This window comes from Leucopleurus acutus (assembly GCF_964270905.1).
Source record: "Leucopleurus acutus genome assembly, chromosome: 5".
Lineage (NCBI taxonomy): Eukaryota > Metazoa > Chordata > Mammalia > Artiodactyla > Delphinidae > Leucopleurus > Leucopleurus acutus.
The window spans coordinates 75023970-75043548 of record NC_139147.1 but is presented as its reverse complement, the minus strand read 5'-3'; the positions used below and the strand labels follow the sequence as shown (position 1 = coordinate 75043548).

At 34.2% G+C, this 19579-nt stretch overlaps 1 protein-coding gene across 5 annotated transcripts in view; it reads left to right on the top strand.

Annotated features, from left to right (window-relative positions):
• OPA1 (OPA1 mitochondrial dynamin like GTPase) overlaps positions 1–19579 on the top strand; it is a 95950-nt gene that overhangs the window by 14494 nt on the left and 61877 nt on the right. For 3 of the 5 annotated variants that reach the window (XM_082840452.1, XM_082840449.1, XM_082840448.1), the window contains 10 exons: positions 3723–3833; positions 9242–9295; positions 12043–12147; positions 13797–13883; positions 14538–14651; positions 16559–16639; positions 16765–16839; positions 17167–17238; positions 17319–17418; positions 18119–18249. In XM_082840452.1, coding sequence (XP_082696578.1) covers positions 3723–3833; positions 9242–9295; positions 12043–12147; positions 13797–13883; positions 14538–14651; positions 16559–16639; positions 16765–16839; positions 17167–17238; positions 17319–17418; positions 18119–18249 — 930 coding nt within the window. The remainder of the gene's footprint in view (positions 1–3722; positions 3834–9241; positions 9296–12042; positions 12148–13796; positions 13884–14537; positions 14652–16558; positions 16640–16764; positions 16840–17166; positions 17239–17318; positions 17419–18118; positions 18250–19579) is intronic. The other 2 variants (XM_082840451.1, XM_082840450.1) reach the window with 1 other exon arrangement.

Here is a 19579-nt window from a genome sequence, read left to right as displayed (position 1 = left end):
CACTTAGAATTATTCCATGAGTTAGCATATTAACATTATTTGATTAATTTCCTCCCCTTAATTCCTGTTGAATCTGTTCTGGGGATTGTGATAAGTGGGAAAATGGACTGTAGGGTTGATGTGTAGCTTATTTACATAATAGGCAATTTTTAGGAAACCCCATTTGGATTTTGTGCTGTAAACTGTGTGCGTTTTTAGGTAAAAGTAGGTTATCATTTAATTCATTCAAGCAACAGACATGGGCCAAGCCCTATCCTAGGTGCTGGCCATAACACATCTGAAGTGTCAGGCCTTATTCTGTGTGTTAGGTATAAAAACAAACAAGGTATGGGCCCTTTAGAATACTGTTAAAAATATAGTATTGGGTTGGCCAAAAAGTTCGTTCGGGTTTTTCCATATCTTACAGAAAAACCCAAACAAACTTTTTGGCCAACCCAATATTTTATTTTATTTTTTTGGCCATGCCTCCCGGGTTGTGGGATCTTAGTTCCCCAACCAAGGATCGAACCCAGGGCCCCAGCAGTGAGAGCGCCAAGTGCCAACCACTGGACTGCCAGGGAATTCCCAAAAATATAGCATTTTAAATGTATTCACATAAGAATGAGTCATAATTTCAAGATTTTTAAAAATATTTTCTAACAAGCTTATCAACTTCTAGAGGTATTTGCAGCATTTTCAGTTGACATTTTGGTTTCTGGAGTTATCACTGATTTTCTTGGTCTGATGTTACACTTTTTTAAAAACCCGAGAACACTGTACATGAAATATGGGACTATGAGAACTGCAGCGTCAAATTGACAGTAACCAGGAGATGTTTAGAGAGTATTCATCTGTGGTTGTTTACAATAACTATTGTTAAAGATCACAATTAGTACATTTTTAATGTAATATATATCATTTAAAAAACAATTATGTGCTGTTTCTTGAGAGAAGAATGTCTGAACTTGGGAAAATATTTATTGAGTAAAAGTGTTCTGTTCATGTAAGGAGGCATGAACAAATGCCTCATCTTGCACAGGAGGTACACACATTTTTCCCTTCCTTATTCCACAAACCTTAGCTTTAAAAGCTAATCCAGCTGTGCTTAGGGTGAGATTTGATGCCTAAAGTTGGATAATGGTAACCTTTTTTAGTATAGTGTATATAGCTTTTTCTGTGTCTAATTCTTGTTTTCTTCCTACTTTTTTTAGGAGGTAACAGTCAATTTCAACTACCTTCACATAAAAGTGCTTCAGTAACAGACTTGGAAGGAAAGTGAGGTGTCACTAGAAAGAGAGGGTGTTTTTCTTGTAATAGATATTAGATATTTACCATACACTTTGTATGTACATATAAACAGTGGATTAGGGAGGGGTGTTTAAGCTATGAATAAACAAGAATCCTGTGCCTGATAGACCAGCACAGTTAAGAAATGTGGAATATTTTCTCACTGCTTTAGCATTTTATAACTTATACTACTGGGTATTATGTTAATTAAAGCACAGGTACACTAATGTGTAAGCCAACATGGGAAGCCATCTTTAAAAGGGAACTGTTTTGAGAAATCTAAACACTTGGATGAGTAGAAGAAGTGATTATGATAAATGACTAAATGAATAAAAATGAGTTGGATTACTTTTCTTTCTGCTTGATGAAAGACAGTGATACAAAAAATGAAAAAAAAAGGACATAAAAAATTATGGGAATGATGAGGGTAGTGAGTTGGCATTGCATTTCTTTGATAGATTTATCAATGACCATAAAAGTGTTTATTTAAAAGATACATGTTAAAAGATAACCACAGGTTTTTATAAATATATTTTGTACTATTGAATTTGGAAACAAATGTTGAAAGTTTAGTTATGTTACTTGCCACTTTGATGTTCTCTTACTTTTCATGAAGAAATATCAACTAGTTTCATCCTTTGATTTATATAGTAAGTCAACCAGTTTCATTATGTTGGTATAACTTAATGTATTAAAACTAAGAATCAAACAAAATAAAAATCCCCCTAATTGTTTGCTAATATTTCCCTTAATTTAAAGTGCTTTACTGTAATACATCTTTTCTATTTGTATTTATTTCTTGTAAACTTTTTTATTTATATAAATCTTTGGATTATATAAACTAAGTTATTAAGCCTCCAGGTGAGTCTTACTAATTAAAATTTGAATGTAACGTTAACCAATATTTCATTTTAAGAAACTTTATAATTGTACTATACAAAATAAAATATTTTTGGCAGTTATTTTATAAAGCTATGAAGCTATTTGAAACTCCTAATGAGTGTTAGTTTTCCTAATTCTTTTTATTATTATAACTTGGTAAAAATTGTTCTCCCAGGTAAACTATTCTTGTAAAATTAAAGAGTGACCTCATTCATTGGAACTTTGCCTTTTTAGGGTTTCTAATTGAGAAAATATAAGGTTCCTGACATTGTCAATTGCTAGTTGTTTTTTCTCCTACATTTCTTGAGGTTGATTATCTAATAGACAGCAATTAAAAACACTGTACAGAAAATGACATGTATTTTCGTTTCATGTCACAAGTGAATACATTGCATCAGATGAACATTTCATGATTATTAAATGGAATGAATTTTAAACATAGAAATGATGATTATTTTGTGCATAGGTCCAAACTGGGTTTTGTTTCATTTTTATTTTCATAGTAACTATATTATCTCCATATCTTAATTATGTTATTTTATTGAGCTTGTGCTTTAGTAATTGATATATCCTTGGTTATATTCTCAGAGGCCATTTTTATTTAGTGTCAAAACGGCTTATAAAAAGTGAAAATTCAGTCAAACTACTTATTTGATGTTGTATAAAGCTAAAACAGTACCTCAAACATTATTTTTTAATTTGCAAAAAAAAACCCCTTAGATTTTAATCAAATAAGATTCTGTGTGTAGACATGTAAAATTATGAATTAATGCAAACCCTTGATAACTTGATGCTCAAAACTACGTTTTGAGGGATCTTTATTTATTTACCTTTTGGCCACGCCATGTGGCATATGGGATCTTAGTTCCTGGACCAGGGGTCAAACCCACGCCCCCTGCAGTGGGAGCTTGGAGTCTTAACCACTGGACCTCCAGGGAAGTCCTTTGAGGGGTCTTTAATTGAAGACATTAGATGTCAAGGAAAACTTAAGAATAATGATTTAATAAGTGATTAAGCTATTATGTATTCTCTATTTAGTCTTATGAAACTTATGGTTGAGAATTAGAAGATTCAGACCTTTGAAATCAACACTGTTGAAAACTCAGTTTTGTTTTTTCCCCCATATGTATCAAGTCAGGAGCGTACACTAGTTCGTATTGGCAATTCAAAAAGAAGGGTTGAAGTATTTGTTTTCTCAGTTTTTCTGTTCCTAGGACATTTAGTTAACTATAGTGCCACCTTCCTTGAGCATTCCAGTTAGTCTCGGTTTTACTGTATGTTGATATTATATATCTGGCTCGTTTTATTCAGCAGTCACTTATTGCATTTTCCTTTTCACTTATTAAACTATGCTGTTTTATATTTCTGAGACATAATTTTACTGAGGAGAAAAATGGAAATGTAGTACAGAACCTAGTTATATAGTGGCTGTAAAGGGACATAACTGAGTTTCCATTTTTGTTATAAGCTATCCATTCTTCTCTGACTTACATCTGTTCCTTTCTTGTGCCCTTTGGTTTAACATTGTTCTCCTCCCCAATTTTCCTCTTCTCCTCGTTGTAAACTCATGGCAGGGTCTGCTTGGTGAGCTCATTCTCTTACAACAGCAAATTCAAGAGCATGAAGAGGAAGCGCGCAGAGCCGCAGGCCAATATAGCACGAGCCATGCCCAACAGAAGCGCAAGGTGATGGATGGTTTAAGGGGGCTACTGATATGTTCACACTAATCAGCCGTTTCTACCAGGATCGTGTCACCTTAATCCATTCATGGACTCCAATTATGAGAAATTATTTTTGACAAAGTAAAAATATGAAAGATAATAGAGATATGCAACTTTCCTAGAGTAGGTAAATCCAAAATATTAAACATAGGAGTTTATTTTCTGAAAATTAGATTATCTGTGAGGGTTCATGGATTTGTACTTAGATAAGAGTTATGAATTGCAGCTTACTTGGTCCAGTTATTGAGTCACCTTAAATTTGTAGCCAACTTGTCTATTCTCCAAGTTTTCATTTGTAAAATGAAAAGGGTTACTGTGAATGACCATGTTAAATTAAAGAATGAAATGTATTTGTTTTAGTTAAAATGAATCAGCAGAGAATTCTTATTTCTTACGGAAGGAAACTGTAAGTCAAAAACTTAACTTTGGGGCAAAGTTATTCTTAGATACTTTGATAAATTTGTATAAAGATTTTCCACATTTATTAATAAAGTCAGCACAGATTTTCACCTTGTCTACTGCAGGACTGAACATTGGAAATTTGATATAATTCTGGTCAATAAAGAACAGATTCTGATAAAACTCAGCATAACAGTATACAAATGTTTGGTTATAGGAGCAGCCAAGGAATCCTTAAAGATATACTTTTGGCTGTTAGATGATCCTATAGTATAGATCCCAAGGTTAATGTTCTAAAGAGACTAGAGTCAAATGAACTGTATGTAATGATTTTAAAATTATACTCTAAGATCTTGAAATCAGCTATTTGTGTTACATATATTAGATAAGAAAAATTTTGGAGTTAGGTGCAAATTTTACTCAGGAAAAAAGATTCAGTCATACAGTTAGCTTCCTGTAGGTTCTGATATTGAAATCAACCAATATTGTAGATAATTAGTGCAATAATTCTGCTGGCTAACCCTGTCGCATTTGGTGGTGGTTAATACTTGAGAATACTCATCATAGTTTTCATTTATTTTTTCAGTATCACTACCTGGCTTTTCTCAATTCCATGGCTGTGGAATCAACTCCTGTATGTTGTTTAGCTTTCAGTGAATGAATAACATAGGTAGAAATAGAAAACAAGTTATTTTCCTACTTGTGTTAAACCAAGGGAGGACTTATTTTGGCTGCGTTGGGTCTTCGTTGCTGTGTGCGGGTTTTCTCTAGTTGTGGTGAGCGGAGACTACTCTTCACTGCGGTGTGCAGGCTTCTCATTGCGGTGGCTTCTCTTGTTGCAGAGCACAGGCTCTATGTGCGCGGGCTCAGTAGTTGCAGCACCCGGGCCCTAGAGTGCATGGGCCAGCAAGTTGCAGTGCATGGGCTCAGTAGTTGCGGTGCGTGGGCCCTAGGGTGTGCAGGCTTCAGTAGTTGTGGTGCGTGGGCTCAGTAGTTGTGGCTCACGGGCTCTAGAGAGCAGGCTCAGTAGTTGTGGCACACGGGCCTAATTGCTCCGCAGCATGTGGAATCCTCCCAGACCAGGGATTGAACCTCTGTCTCCTGCATTGGCAGGCGGATTCTTAACCACTGTGCTACCAGGGAAGTCCCAAGGGAGGGCTTACTTTAAATGGTGCTTTAGCATTCTCTGTTCCTCATGCTGCTGAGAGTACCATTTAAATATTGTAACAAGTTGGATGCTTAGGCTAAGCCCTCTGTTCCTTAGCTTTGTTACAGAAAGAAGGGGAGGGAGCTACTGTGTTTTGGTACGTTAGTTAGGAATATGAATATAGCTCTAGTTACTAGTAGTTCTTGTGTTTTTCATAATGGTAAAATAATTTGCAATGAGTCCTATAGATCTGCTATTTTAAGATTCTAAGATACAGTTTAAGATTATTGATGTGCTGTTGAATCTGATGATTTAAGCAATATCAGTAGTGAATATTGTTTATTTTCTACACTGCCAAGGGTTAATGTTCATTTGGGGCCAACTTTACTAGCCTTTTTTCAGGCTTACGGTTATCCTTCCTATTCCTAATATTTATTGGATTATCCATGTAACCCTTTTATTCCTCACTTTACACATTTGTAAAAGAGCTACTGGCAGGACTGTACCTCCATCTGTTTTGTTTATTAAGGCATACTTAGTAGAGCACGAAACAGGGCTTGTTCCTGCCCACTTTGCAGTTACCTTGTGTGAAAGTAAATGAGACTAAAAACAATTTATGCTCCTCTATAATAATATCATTCCTTTTACTGTCCTTAAAGATGGTTTCCTTACTGTATCTTCCCCTTTATTCCCCCTATAGTTAGTACACAGATGACTTTTCAGCCCTACATTGTCATAATGACCAAAATCCTAATTTGATTAGATTTTTATCATTCTAAGCATTTGAGGTTTGCTTGAGGTACAAAGCCACAGCTACTTTTTGTTGCTTTTTGACCATTATTTCTTATTACACCTTGAAAATATAAGTAGGCCTTCATTATTTATGTCTTAGTAGCAGCTAATAGATTTACCCTGTATCATCTGAGCAAAGGAGCTCATGCAGAGACAGCAGATTAAGACTGCCATTGATAGGTTTGCCTCCTGTGAATATGTACACATACATAAAAATTTTTACGAGTCTTATGCATTTCTGTATTTCAGAATGTCCAGAATTGCTTAGTAGGAAGAGATACTTAAAATTTAAAAATCAGGCTTGGTTTTGTGAGGAGCTAGTAAAGGTTTTTCTCTTTCAGCTTTAGCTTGTTTCTGCAGAGGGTTCCGCTCTTTCTCCATCAATTTTACAGCCCTGGAATTGTAGAAAAGCTCTGGTTTCAAGACTATTGATACCCATTTCTGTCAGGGTGAGTTTTAAATTAATTTCATAATGAAAACTAAATATATTAAACAGTAGGACAAGAACTTACTGTAAGTAGCTGAATTTTACCAGTAAAGTGCATCAAAATAAAATATACCCAGGTTGCTAGTTAAGACCTCAAATAAATGATAGACTAACAATAGCATGTACTAGTCTCTTAAGAAAATATGTAAAAGTATCTTATCATTAATCTTTAATATTTATTTTGTGAACCTAAATGTTTTGATTTTATTTCCTAGAAAATATTAGGTCTAATTCTCGATTCCACCATCACGTGTCTTTTATATAATAACAGTAATCTTTTAATTTAACATTAAACTAAGCAGATAGGAAGTGTATTGGTAAAACTGCATGAGTTGTTCCTAACAGTCTTGCCAGAAGCGCACATGATAAATTTAAATATTCCTAAGAATCTAAATTTATGAAAATCTTAACAGTCATTGTACTAAATACTAATATTAGCATAAAGATTGTATTTGTAATGTTCTAATAACCTTATATCATTTTAACTCTTTATATATCCTTTCTATTTTACCAAATTATCAAGGTAACCTTTTATAGTCCTTGGCTTATAGTAAACATTCTAACTTTGTGTAATTGTATTAGTTTCTTAATTATTGCCTCAGATATAGAGAAATGTCGGATTTTCTACTGTAATTTATATTACATGAAATCATTAAATATTCATATCTAAAACTAAAACAGTTTATACTAATATTGTTTATACATTTCATACTAATTTAACTGCATTGGATGAATAGTTAACGGAACAGAGTAAATCAGAGAAACTTTCAAAATGAATTGGGAATATAATCTGCATAACAAAATTTTTATGACCATACTATTACAGTATGATGGCATGCCATATGGTCAAAATATGGAATTATTTATTTCTTCACTGGCCTTTAAGATTTTGTTCTTTGGGTTGTGGGCTCCTCCCCAACGTGCTTGTTTCCTCACATTTTAGGAGACGATTAATAATTCTTGTCCATTTTACAAACACATAGTCAAATGAAAAACACTTATATCCACAAGTCTCTGGCAAAGTTTGTTTTATATTATCGTTTTTCTAATTACCAAACCAAATTTAGAATTTTTAGACATAGGCTTTTTAGGAAAAAATGATACATACCTATCATTTCTAACAAGTATTGTCATTTTTATTTAAAAGAATTTTGAGGGGGCTTCCTTGGTGGCGCAGTGGTTAAGAGTCCGCCTGCCGATGCAGGGGACATGGGTTCGTGCCCCTGTCCGGGAAGATCCCACATGCCGCGGAGCGGCTGGGCCCGTGAGCCATGGCCGCTGGGCCTGCACGCCTGGAGCCTGTGCTCCGCAATGGGAGAGGCCACAACAGTGAGAGGCCCGCGTACTGCAAAAAAAAAAAAAAAGAATTTTGAGGGAAATTTTGATAAATTATTTGGAAATAGGAATTAAACTCTCAAAATAACTTTATTGCATGGATGAGAGTTATTAACGTCTACCTCAATAAGCAAATCATTTAGAATGTTTTCATATATATTTGCTACCATGATGTCTTGACTGCTTAAATAGCCAATGAATAAAGATGAATAAAGATTTACATGAATTTTAACTTGATTTTTGTCTCCTGTGGAATAAAATCATCTCTAAACATTTTGAGTATCAGAAATTAGATAATTATTTTGAAAGACTGAGAATGGCAACCTCGGCATCTCACCAGGGAGTCAAAGTACAGTTACATGTATTTGTCATAAATGACATCATTTTAATTACAGTTGATTATTGTGTTTTATATTTGGAATTGTGACTACTTGAAAGCCTGTTATAGAATAAAGTTTTTTGTTGTTTTGAATATTTTATCTTAGAAATATTAGCATTAATAACAATTCGGAGTAGTTTCCCCAATACCTATGGGTTTTATCCTACTTTTGTTTTATGTTGAAATCAATTTTAGTTGCTTTACTCAACTTCATTGCTCCTGATGCATTCGCTTTATTATGGGTTAGCAGATCTTGCATTGGAACTGAATTTAAAAATAAGCATCTGGCTCCACTTAAAGCTCTGAAAATGCAAGTTGTTCTTTGCATTTATTAAACGCTTTCCTACTTACAGAATAGAAATGGATAGTGTTTGCTTAAAGATACGCTATGACCAATGAACTTTTCAGTAGCTGTAAATGATAACATGTGTCTGACTTCCCAAAACATTTCTGTAAGGATATTATTGCCTTATTTGTCCAAGCATCCAAGTCCCTGTGCTTGAGTACAAAATAACCTATCAAGAATATAGTAACCATATGTGTTGCTTTCTTGTTTTTCTAACAAACCAGCCATATATGACTAGAATGGCAATAGGAAGATGGTTGCTTTTTAAGGTTTTCACTTAATATAAAATTTTGATGAGCTATTTTTATTAATGAATAAGATATTTTTACTTAAATAAGCATTTGATTTAAAATTTGCTTTGACTAAATATCCATATAAAGCCAGTAGTTTTCACTCTCAAAAATGCTTTTTTAAAAACATTAACTTACTGTATATTCTATATAAACCTAATTCTACTCCAATAAAATTATTTATTTTAAACATTTAGGTGTCAGACAAAGAGAAAATAGACCAACTTCAAGAAGAGCTTCTGCATACCCAGGTAATTCTGATGAGTAAAAAGAACCAGAAAGTTTTTCTTAAACTCTAAGTTTGGTGGTATGGAAATTTATCTTTTTAACAAAGCAAAATTTAGAGTGGCTTAATGATAGAACCTTATTATTATAAGTAGATGCTCCCCAAACTGCAAAAACTAATTGAGAAATAAGGACTAATGAAGGAACTTGATAAGTTTAATTAACTAATTTATGTGTAAAAACCTATTTTTTAGTGAATCTTATGCTTCTAATTTTAAAGAAAAACTACAGCAAAAACTGGGGAAAGTGACCTGTCCTTATATAAATCTATGTTTGCAATTTTACATTGATAGGCTAATTAAGTAACAGTTAAAGAAATTGGAGTTGAGTCTACCACAGTTCTTCTCTGAAGCCCAAAGCCAATCAGATAATAACCTTTCCAAAGGTATTTCTAACACTACTATGAAAAGTTATTCTCTTATAATTGATGATAACAATTATCATTAAAGACTTTTTCTGTGCAATGTAGTTGAGTAGGTAACATTCTAGTGAAAAATTGCCCCATCACCCACTCTATCTTTAGTTATTCTATGTAGATACAATGACATGCAATAATTAAGAATAAGTTAAAAAGACTTATTGGGTCTCTCTTTTTAGGGGAAAAAAATACAAGGACAATCTAGATGAAATTAGGAACTAGTATATTTTGAGTCCCAGGTTTTCTTAATATCTATGCATTATTCTTACACTTGACTATATGTTAGAATACTGTGTGCTCTGAGCAGCACTGTATATATTTGTTATGGCTTCCCAGCCAGGTGATTACAATCTGCAGCCAGGGATTAAGAATCATTGGCCTCAGAATGTGGTCTCTGCAGCATTAGCATCAGTAATGTCCTTTGGGAACTTGTTTGAAATGCAGATTATTGGTCCCATCCCATCTTCACTGAGTGGGAAGCTCTGGGTGTAGAACTGAGCAATCTTTGTTCTTAAAAACCCTCAAGTGATTCTGATGAATTCTTAAGTTTGAGAATTACTGGTCTAGACATCTTTGCAGGATGACCCAGCAGCACATCTCTGTAGGAAGACTGCAGATTGGCACCTGTACTAAAGAGTGTTTCCAGCCCCAGAAAATGTAGACCCCATAATTGATTCCATATTTACCAGGAAGTGAGCCAGTGGAAATCCTGCCACCCCTATATATACCTATTGATATCAACCCTTCAATTTGTACGGTTGTTGTCAGCTGCTAGGCATTGACAGACACTTGATGGAGAGTTCATGATGTAATAATAGCGTTATCTATATCAGTAGTGTCCAGTAGAAATATAATGCAAGCCATGCACTGTAATATTTTTACATTAAAATAAGGGTGAAAAGAAATAGGTAGAATTTTGATGTTAATAATAAATTTAACCCAGCAGATCTAAAATAATGTCATTTAAACATCTAATTAGTATAATAAATATTAATGTGGTGTTTATGTATTTTTACTGAATTATAGAAATCTGGTGTGTATTTTATACTTAACTCATCTCCATTCAGGCTAGCCACATTTCAAGTGCTCAGTACCTGCGTGTGGCTAGTGGCTACCATCCATATTAGACAGCACAGATCTAATTCTTAGATAACTACCAGTATTTTGTTATATATACTATTACTACAGATAGATGAACAAATTCTGTAAAAATATATTTATAATAGAATCTAGCCTGTAGTTCTACCTGTCTCGTACTATTACATAATATTTTCTTTAATTTGGCTTAAGCTGGACATTCTCTGAGGATAGAGCCATGATCTCTTGTTATTTACTGTATGCTTGGAAGATTATAACAACCTAACATTTTCTAAGAAATATTTTCCATTATAAGAGTCATGTTATTGTAAGTTGGACATAAACATCCAGTTGGTTATAGGAAAGAGTAATTCTTAATAGTTTTCTGAACATTGTTAATGTTTAGAGAAGAAATAATAGTGTACAGAGAAGACCAATTAGAAAAGGATCACATTTATTCTAGAAGAACATTGTATAGCCAAGCATCTACTTTGACAAAAAAGCCTGTCTAAATGTATTAGTTTTCTTTAAATTGTTCTTATATCAATATTTTAAAAATTAATGTGTAATTTCTGGCCACAGAAACTTACCAAAACTTGGAAGAGTTTGACCCCTCAACTCAGACCTGTATTCAAAACTCTGTGACCTTAGATAGGCTACCAGGCATCCCTGACCTCTGATTTCTAATCTGTATAACCTTTGCCTCACTTGAAGGCTTACGGGAGTTAATGCAGGTCAAACAGTAAAGGGCCTGTCACATACTGAATAGTCAGGTACTGTTAGCTATTTTTATTTTATATCATTTTTATAAAATAATATGGGGGATGGGGAGAGTTTGAATTTTTGTCAAATGTCCCTTTAATGAAGACTTAAAATTTTGTTGTAATAGGAAATATTGCTTCATAGAGGATACTTAAGAACTTCCTTCTTCAACTCCTTTCATTTTTAGTATTTTTAATAATTTCTTCAACATAAACAGCAAAGAGTTTTCCAAACAAAATTCCAATTGAAATAGAAAACTATAATGAAGCTCATTGTTTGAGATAATATTCATAATTTATTTGTTCAACATTTTCATAGATGACTTTTAAATGAAATAATTCATTTTAAGTAGGCAGGAGATATTGCTCCAGGATCTTGGAAGATTTTAATTTACACTTAATGTTATTTTTTAACCCATCTCTTTCTTATAAAGTTATGTGTATTATTTTGTTGCAGTTAAAGTACCAGAGAATCTTGGAACGGCTAGAAAAGGAGAACAAAGAATTGAGAAAATTAGTATTACAGAAAGATGACAAAGGCATCCATCACAGAAAGCTTAAGGTACTTTAAGTTTGTCTTAATTTGTTCGCTCTCAGAACTTTACCACTTCACATTGTGTGTTGATCAATACCGGATATTAAGGAACTGCAAAGGGTTCTATCCTTTTATTTCTAACCTGATATGCTTAGGGGATAGGGAGGTCTCTTCCTAAGACTTTCCACAAATTACAATCTTCAAACATTTATTTTATACTATATCCATAAATTTTCATACTTTCAAGAGTCATTTCTTGTGAATCAGTTTATTTTTTCTGAAATATTTAGTTTATCTCTAGGTTTACTTAATTTATACAGCTATAAAACCAGCAGTGTAAGTTGATAGAAAGTTACATATGTCTTATTTTCATTGCCTTGCTTGTATTGCCACTCAATGAAGAGGCCACTTCCTCCAGTTTTACAATAGTTAATGTTTTCTTCTGGAAGGTTCCTTAGACATTTTAAAGTATTTTTGAAAAAGCATGCTGGTATTGTTATCATCAGCACATTGGTAATTACCATTATCAGTTAATTAAATCTTATTATTCCCCACTAAACCAACCTTTATGTGCTAAATGAAATTGAAGTAATTCTTTTAACTTAAATGTCATATAAGTAAACAGAATATGTATGTAGCAAAACTGCAATAAATCATGGCACATTCATTTTGTAGCCAAGGTCCAAAGATATATAGCCCTAGTTTAACCAACATGTATTAATAGTTGTGACTCCAAATTACGACTGCATAAAACAAATAAATAGCATGACTTTATTTATAAGTCAGCACATGGCAGATGGGAAAAACCACATCCAAGTGTTAATATATATTGAGAATTATATATATTAACACTGAGAAATTGTATTTTCTCTCATAAAATGAAATGGTAATGAAAATTCGAAAAGTTTTTGGTTTATTTTTAGGTGGAGGGGATAAGAGTTGCTTTCCTTTTATTTCTAGGTGTTGAGAGATGAAAGTCAGTGTAGACCCTCATTTTGTTCCTACTTTGGCACTGAAACTTACCTTTAATTATTAAATGCTTGATAGTAACCTTTTTCCCAGGCCTGTGTATATGTTCAATCATTCCTCAAATACTTGAAGCTTATAATTTTCCAGGCACCGTGTTTGATACTGTTTTTACTGAGATGTCTGCCCCTGGTGCTCTCACATTTTAGTCTGCCCAGTTATCAGTGTACACTAATCATTCATACTGATTTAACAATAATCTTGGTGTTTCTTTCTCTACTTTACTAGTTCTTCAGTCTCTCTTTCTCTCCCACTCTGACGCATACACCAAACATTCCTTTCAGCTGGTCACCTGACCCCTTATTGGGCGTTTTTTGGTGTTAATGGTCTTCCTTTGTTGGGCACTTAATGTTAGCTCTTCAATATTAAACAATAATCTCCTTCTTTTACCATTTAATTAGAAGGTTCGGAAATCATGAATTAATATACTGTGTTAAATCATTGTCTCTTTAAAATAAATTTGATAAGAACATATGGAATTTTATTCTGTACTGTTTTACATTTACTAGGAATATTTATTTGCGTAACTAGGAAAAGCAATACAATTATTATGGAAACATTTTGAATGTATCAGCTCTTTTATCGACACATCTGTGGTTTTTTAAAAATGTTTTCACTATTTTATATTACTCATTTCTTGAATTTTATAGAAATCTTTGATTGACATGTACTCTGAAGTTCTTGATGTTCTGTCCGATTATGATGCCAGTTATAATACACAAGATCATCTGCCAAGGGTAAGTAAAAAATTAGTACACAGTGAACTTGCCCATTAGCAAAAAAGCACTGTAGTTTTTTAAAAAGTTACATACATAATACATACACATATGTATAGACATAGACAAAGACATAAAATTTTCTGTGTAATATTCATGTGTTCTAGGTGATGCCCTAAGCATTGAATATTGTTTGACTCTTTATTTTGGTCCATTGGTTTACTTATATTTATGCATAATAAAGTAAGGCTTTCAGATATTTGGCATTATGTATTCATGATATCCATGATATTAAAATACCTGAATGGTGGATAAGATTAGGTACATGAGTGAAATTTAACCTTATAGAATTGAAAATGTCTTTGTAAAGAGTAAACTAGCTATGGAAAAGATTTGTGGAATATTAATGTTAATGTGTTTTTAAAACTAGTGGTTTAAATTAGCATGAGTTTTTAATAAAAATTTGGCTGTAAATAATGGATCCAGTTAATGTTTTGCTGTTTATGTTTTCAATACACATCAATGTATGAACCATCATTTTTTTCTGGATGATATTTTAAAATCATTTAATTGTGGATAATTTTTAAGACTAAAACTTCTCAGCAGCATTCCAAATCTATTAAATTTAAGTTGGTATCAAAAGATATGAATATGTGGTATTTATTTTGTCATAAGGTTGTTGTGGTTGGAGATCAAAGTGCTGGAAAAACTAGTGTGTTGGAAATGATTGCTCAAGCACGAATATTCCCTAGAGGGTCTGGGGAGATGATGACACGTTCTCCGGTTAAGGTAAGAAAATAGGCCCTCTGGATTAATAGACTTACTGTGGTGGTCATTTTGTGATGTATTTAAATGTTGAAGCACTATGTTATACACTGAAACTAACATGATATTGTTTGTCAACTCTACTTCAGTTAAAAAGGAAAATAGGCCAAATGAAGTTCCTCAGGAAAGTAGTCACTTTAATGAAGTTTGTCCATTGTGTTAAAATGAAGAATTCTGACAAAAGAAATAATTGATATGTAGCATTTGGAATTATTGCTAGTGTAGAAATCAGTAGGCAGCATCCTTCAGGCATGAACAAAGATCAGGAGTTTTTCTTGCTGTAATGTAGACACAAGGATGTGTGTGTATGTTTTAACTCAGCTGAATGGATGGAGTAGGTATAGAGTGATTGGAGAAATGGAAAATTGAAGTCACCAAGAATGAAGGCTAGAATAGTGGTAGAAAGTGAGACAATGAGGCTGATGCTGAAGTCTTGCAGAATTGAGGTCTGTTTATAATTACAACAGGCAGTCTAGTGTGATTCAGACAGTGCATCGTTTGGGGTCTGGCTGTGATTTCAACCATGTTGTGTAAAACTAGTTTCTTTTTCATTGCTTTGTGTTATTGTGTGAATATACCACACTTTATAGATCCGTTTTATTGTTGATGGGCATTTGGAATATTACAAATTTAGGGGGAAAAGAATGAACTGACTATATCATGCTCTGTAATTAACTGTAAAAATATTGTGAACCTAGCTTTTACATTGTAACCAGCACCCTAATTGTAGTGGCTATGGCTGATACTATATTTTAGGAAGGAGTTCACTTTCTTCCAGCAGGCAGATATCATGGACAGATTTCCTTGAAACAGACAAGGCTGTTCTCTTTTCAGTTTGTCATTACTTCACTAGTATTTACCAGGACTTCTCCTCCTTCATGGACTCTAAACTCCAGATTTTTGTCTCCCCTTGAAGAGTGAAATTGCCAAAATCTTGACTTAATATTTTAACTTCTTTAACAGCTTCTTTGTTCCTTAATGCGCAAATGCCTTAAAGGGAAATTGTGCATAGAATGTAGGGCTCAGTTTTTGGAGATTTATTTCTGCTGTCCATTTTTCTCTGAGAGTTTGGCATCTTAGATGGTGGCTGCTTGATAGCCCTGGAATCCGATTTTGTCTCTTCAACACAGTGAGACTGCTACAAGTTTTAAACTTCTCTTTCAGGCCACCATGTGCCACAAATCAGCAAATGCCCTGAGGGAGAATAGCTGCAGGAATATACCCATCCAGATCCTTTGGGGTCCTGGACTCAGTCCAGGCTGCTCAGATGTCTCCAAACAGCTAGGTTTTATTTGTTATCCTCTGTATGCTTAGCTAATCTTAGTAGACAGAATTGTTTTTTAAAAGTGAAATCGAATCATTATAGAGAAGCTTGAAAAGTTACAACTGAAAAGTTAAGGAATGTGAAGTTTAGAAGTTCTCATGAAACCACTGACTGTTGACATATAAGTTGTTAGAGAATTTCTTGCTCAAATGTCACTCCTTGGGTGAAGGCTGCCTTAGTTCCCCTTAGTACTGCTCTCCTCTGTGGCATCCTAGGTTTTGCTACACAGACCTATTCTCTCTGTATATTTCTCCCAGTATATAATGAGGCCTAAACCAGTTACAGTCAATTCTTCGAGTTTCCCCATCTGCAGTGCCTGACACAGTTGGCTCTCAATAAATAGGTGTTGAATAAATGAATTGTCCTTTACCTAAATTTACCTTTGAAGTGAAATGCAAGATTTCCTTTTAGTTTTTCAAGTTTTGAGATTGATGGCTTTCTGCCTGGGACTCTGTATAATGTTGACTGGAAAATGAGAACCATATAAGTGCTGTGGGAATTAATAGGAATTGTAAATACAGTCTTCTCAATGTTCTGTTAATTTCAGGTGACTCTCAGTGAAGGCCCTCACCACGTGGCCTTGTTTAAAGATAGTTCTCGGGAGTTTGATCTTACCAAAGAGGAAGATGTAAGTAGAATTTGTATGAGGTTTATGTATGTAACTTTTTATAACATGTGTAAACTTACAAAAGACAACTAAATGGAATATTTAACTGAAGATTTCCTTAGGATTTTGTTGCTTTCCATTGATAGCTTGCAGCATTAAGACATGAAATAGAACTCCGAATGAGAAAAAACGTGAAAGAAGGCTGTACTGTTAGCCCTGAGGTAAGTGTTGCAATTCATTTCAACAATGTTTTATGGAAATCCAGTGTTTATGGTTTGAAATCATGGTGTTAGCATTGATGTTTAGATTGCAGCTGTTCCAAGATGCTTAGTCTTTTTTTTTTCTTTTAATATTCCAAAGAATATTGTTTTGTGGATAATTTTCTATGATAATTACTGTTATGGTCAGAAAAAGCATAATTTTTTTCTGAGCTGCATATCTGAATGGATGAGATACAGAATTTTCAAAATATGTGTCACCAAAAAATTCCTACCAAGCTGCTTCCCAAAATTAGTTTTTTGGTTTTTGGATTTTTTTTCCCTGCACAGACCATATCCTTAAATGTAAAGGGCCCTGGACTACAGAGGATGGTGCTTGTTGACCTACCAGGTGTGATTAATGTAAGTATCTACAAAATGTGTGTTTTATCTTCCTATTGTGAAAGACATTTATAATGACATTTAAAACCTTTTTCTTCAAGACTGTGACATCAGGCATGGCTCCTGACACAAAAGAAACTATTTTCAGTATCAGCAAAGCCTATATGCAGAATCCTAATGCTATCATACTATGTATTCAAGGTAAGTTTTATTGAAAGATTTTAATTGCACTAATATTCTTCCTTACTTAGCAATCAAAGCTTTGTTCTACATATGCATGTTACATAAACATACAAAATAAATATGTTTTGTCATCTCCTCTTGTTCGTTTTATTAGTAAATAGAATTGAAGTTGGTGATATTTTGATAAATTTCACTGTGTAGGCATCATAGACATTTTTATTGGCTAGAATGTCTTTTCATAACTAAGATAAAATATTAAGAAAAATTTTCTTACTATAATGTAGACACAAGGATGTAGCCTGTTGAAGTTTTTAGAACCTACTTTGTAACCATTACAGTGTCTTATTTATTTATTTATTTATGGCTGCGTTGGGTCTTTGTTGCTGCGCATGGGCTTTCTCTTTTGGAGAGTGCGGGCTACTCTTCCTTGCGGTGCGCGGGCTTCTCATTGTGGTGGCTTCTCTTGTTGCAGAGCATGGGCTCTAGGCCTGCGGGCTTCAGTAGCTATGACACATGGGCCCAGTAGTTGTGGCTCGCGGGCTCTAGAGCACAGGCTCAGTATTTGTGGCGCACGGGCTTACTTGCTCCTTGGCTCCTTGGCATGTGGGATCTTCCCGGACCAGGGCTTGAACCCGTGTTCCCTGCACTGGCAGGTGGATTCTTAACCACTGTGCCTCCAGGGAAGCCCTACAATGTCATTTTTCAATCTTTCTTTCAGATGGATCTGTGGATGCTGAACGCAGCATTGTTACCGACTTGGTCAGTCAAATGGATCCTCATGGAAGAAGGACAATATTTGTTTTGACCAAAGTAGACCTGGCAGAGAAAAATGTGGCTAGTCCAAGCAGGGTGAGGGCAAGTTCTTTATACAAGCTTCAGTTATGACAGGGACTGGTTGGGGGAATAAAAAATTTCCTTGTGAAATACAAGTAGTAATGGGATTTTTCTTGGTTCTCATTAAAAACAAAGTATTGTATAGTTATAGTAAATTACTTAAGTGCAATATCCAGGTATAAGTGAAATTCCACAATTGTAATCAGTTTGCTTCAAATACTTAAAACTGCTAATGTTGCTTACTCTAATTTAATTTAAATTTTGTATGTTGACATACAGTCATTAACCTCATTTGTAGTATTTTTTGTTATAGTTTAAACTTTTTTTTTAGTTGATGTTCATTAATTAATGTAAAACTAGTGACAGTTTAAATTCCTTTTGGGCCTTATTTTATTTTGTCCTGTTTTTTTAAAATTTTTTTATTATTTATTTTTTTCAGATAAACATTGCGTTTCTTAACTGATAAAGACTGTGAGGCAGGTTTTCATAATAGAGAAGGCATTGGATGGGGTGTCAGGGCTCAGCATTCTTATCCATGCTCTACCACCAACCAGCTGCATGTCCTTGGGCAAATCTTGTTACTTTTCTGCATCCAGTCAGTACACCGTCCAACCTATTAGTCTAATTGATCTCTAGGTCATTTTCATTTCTGAGATTCTGTGACTTCTATTCATGGTATTCAGTGTCCCTTCTCTCCTCCTCCCTTAACAAGGAAAGTATTTTATTTCAAGGTACGATTGTGTGCAAGGTTTATTAGGACATGCTCTCTACTTAATTATGAAGGCATAAAAAAGTGGGTAAAAGTGGGTAAAAGTGCACAATCTGTAGCCAGATTGCTTGGTTTCACACCTGCGCTACTGTTTGCTAGTTGTGTAACCTTAGGTAAGTTGTTTTACTTTTTCAGTGCTTTAGGCTTTCTCATCTGTTGGAAATGAAGATATTAATGGTACTGTCCCATAGGTAATGAAAACTTATTGAGTTAAATATCCATCGTAAAGTGGTTGAAATAGTGCTTGGCACAAAAGTGTTATGTAAATAGTGGCTATCATCTCTTGTTATTATATCTTCATCCCCCATGGAACAACTTCAGATATAAGTACCCATCCCTCTGGCTACTGCTTAGAATTTCTGTTTTTCCCACCCAAAACTCTGTAGGACTATGCCTCTGTGATGGGGTTCCCAACGCAGACCACCCCTAGACTCCCTGATTCCGTAGGACTCACAGGACTCAATACATAGTCATACTTCCACCTAAGATTTTATTACAATGATAGGATGCAAAGCAAAATTACAAAATGAGAAGGTGCAGAAGGTGATATCTGAAGGAAACCAAGCTCAAGTTTCC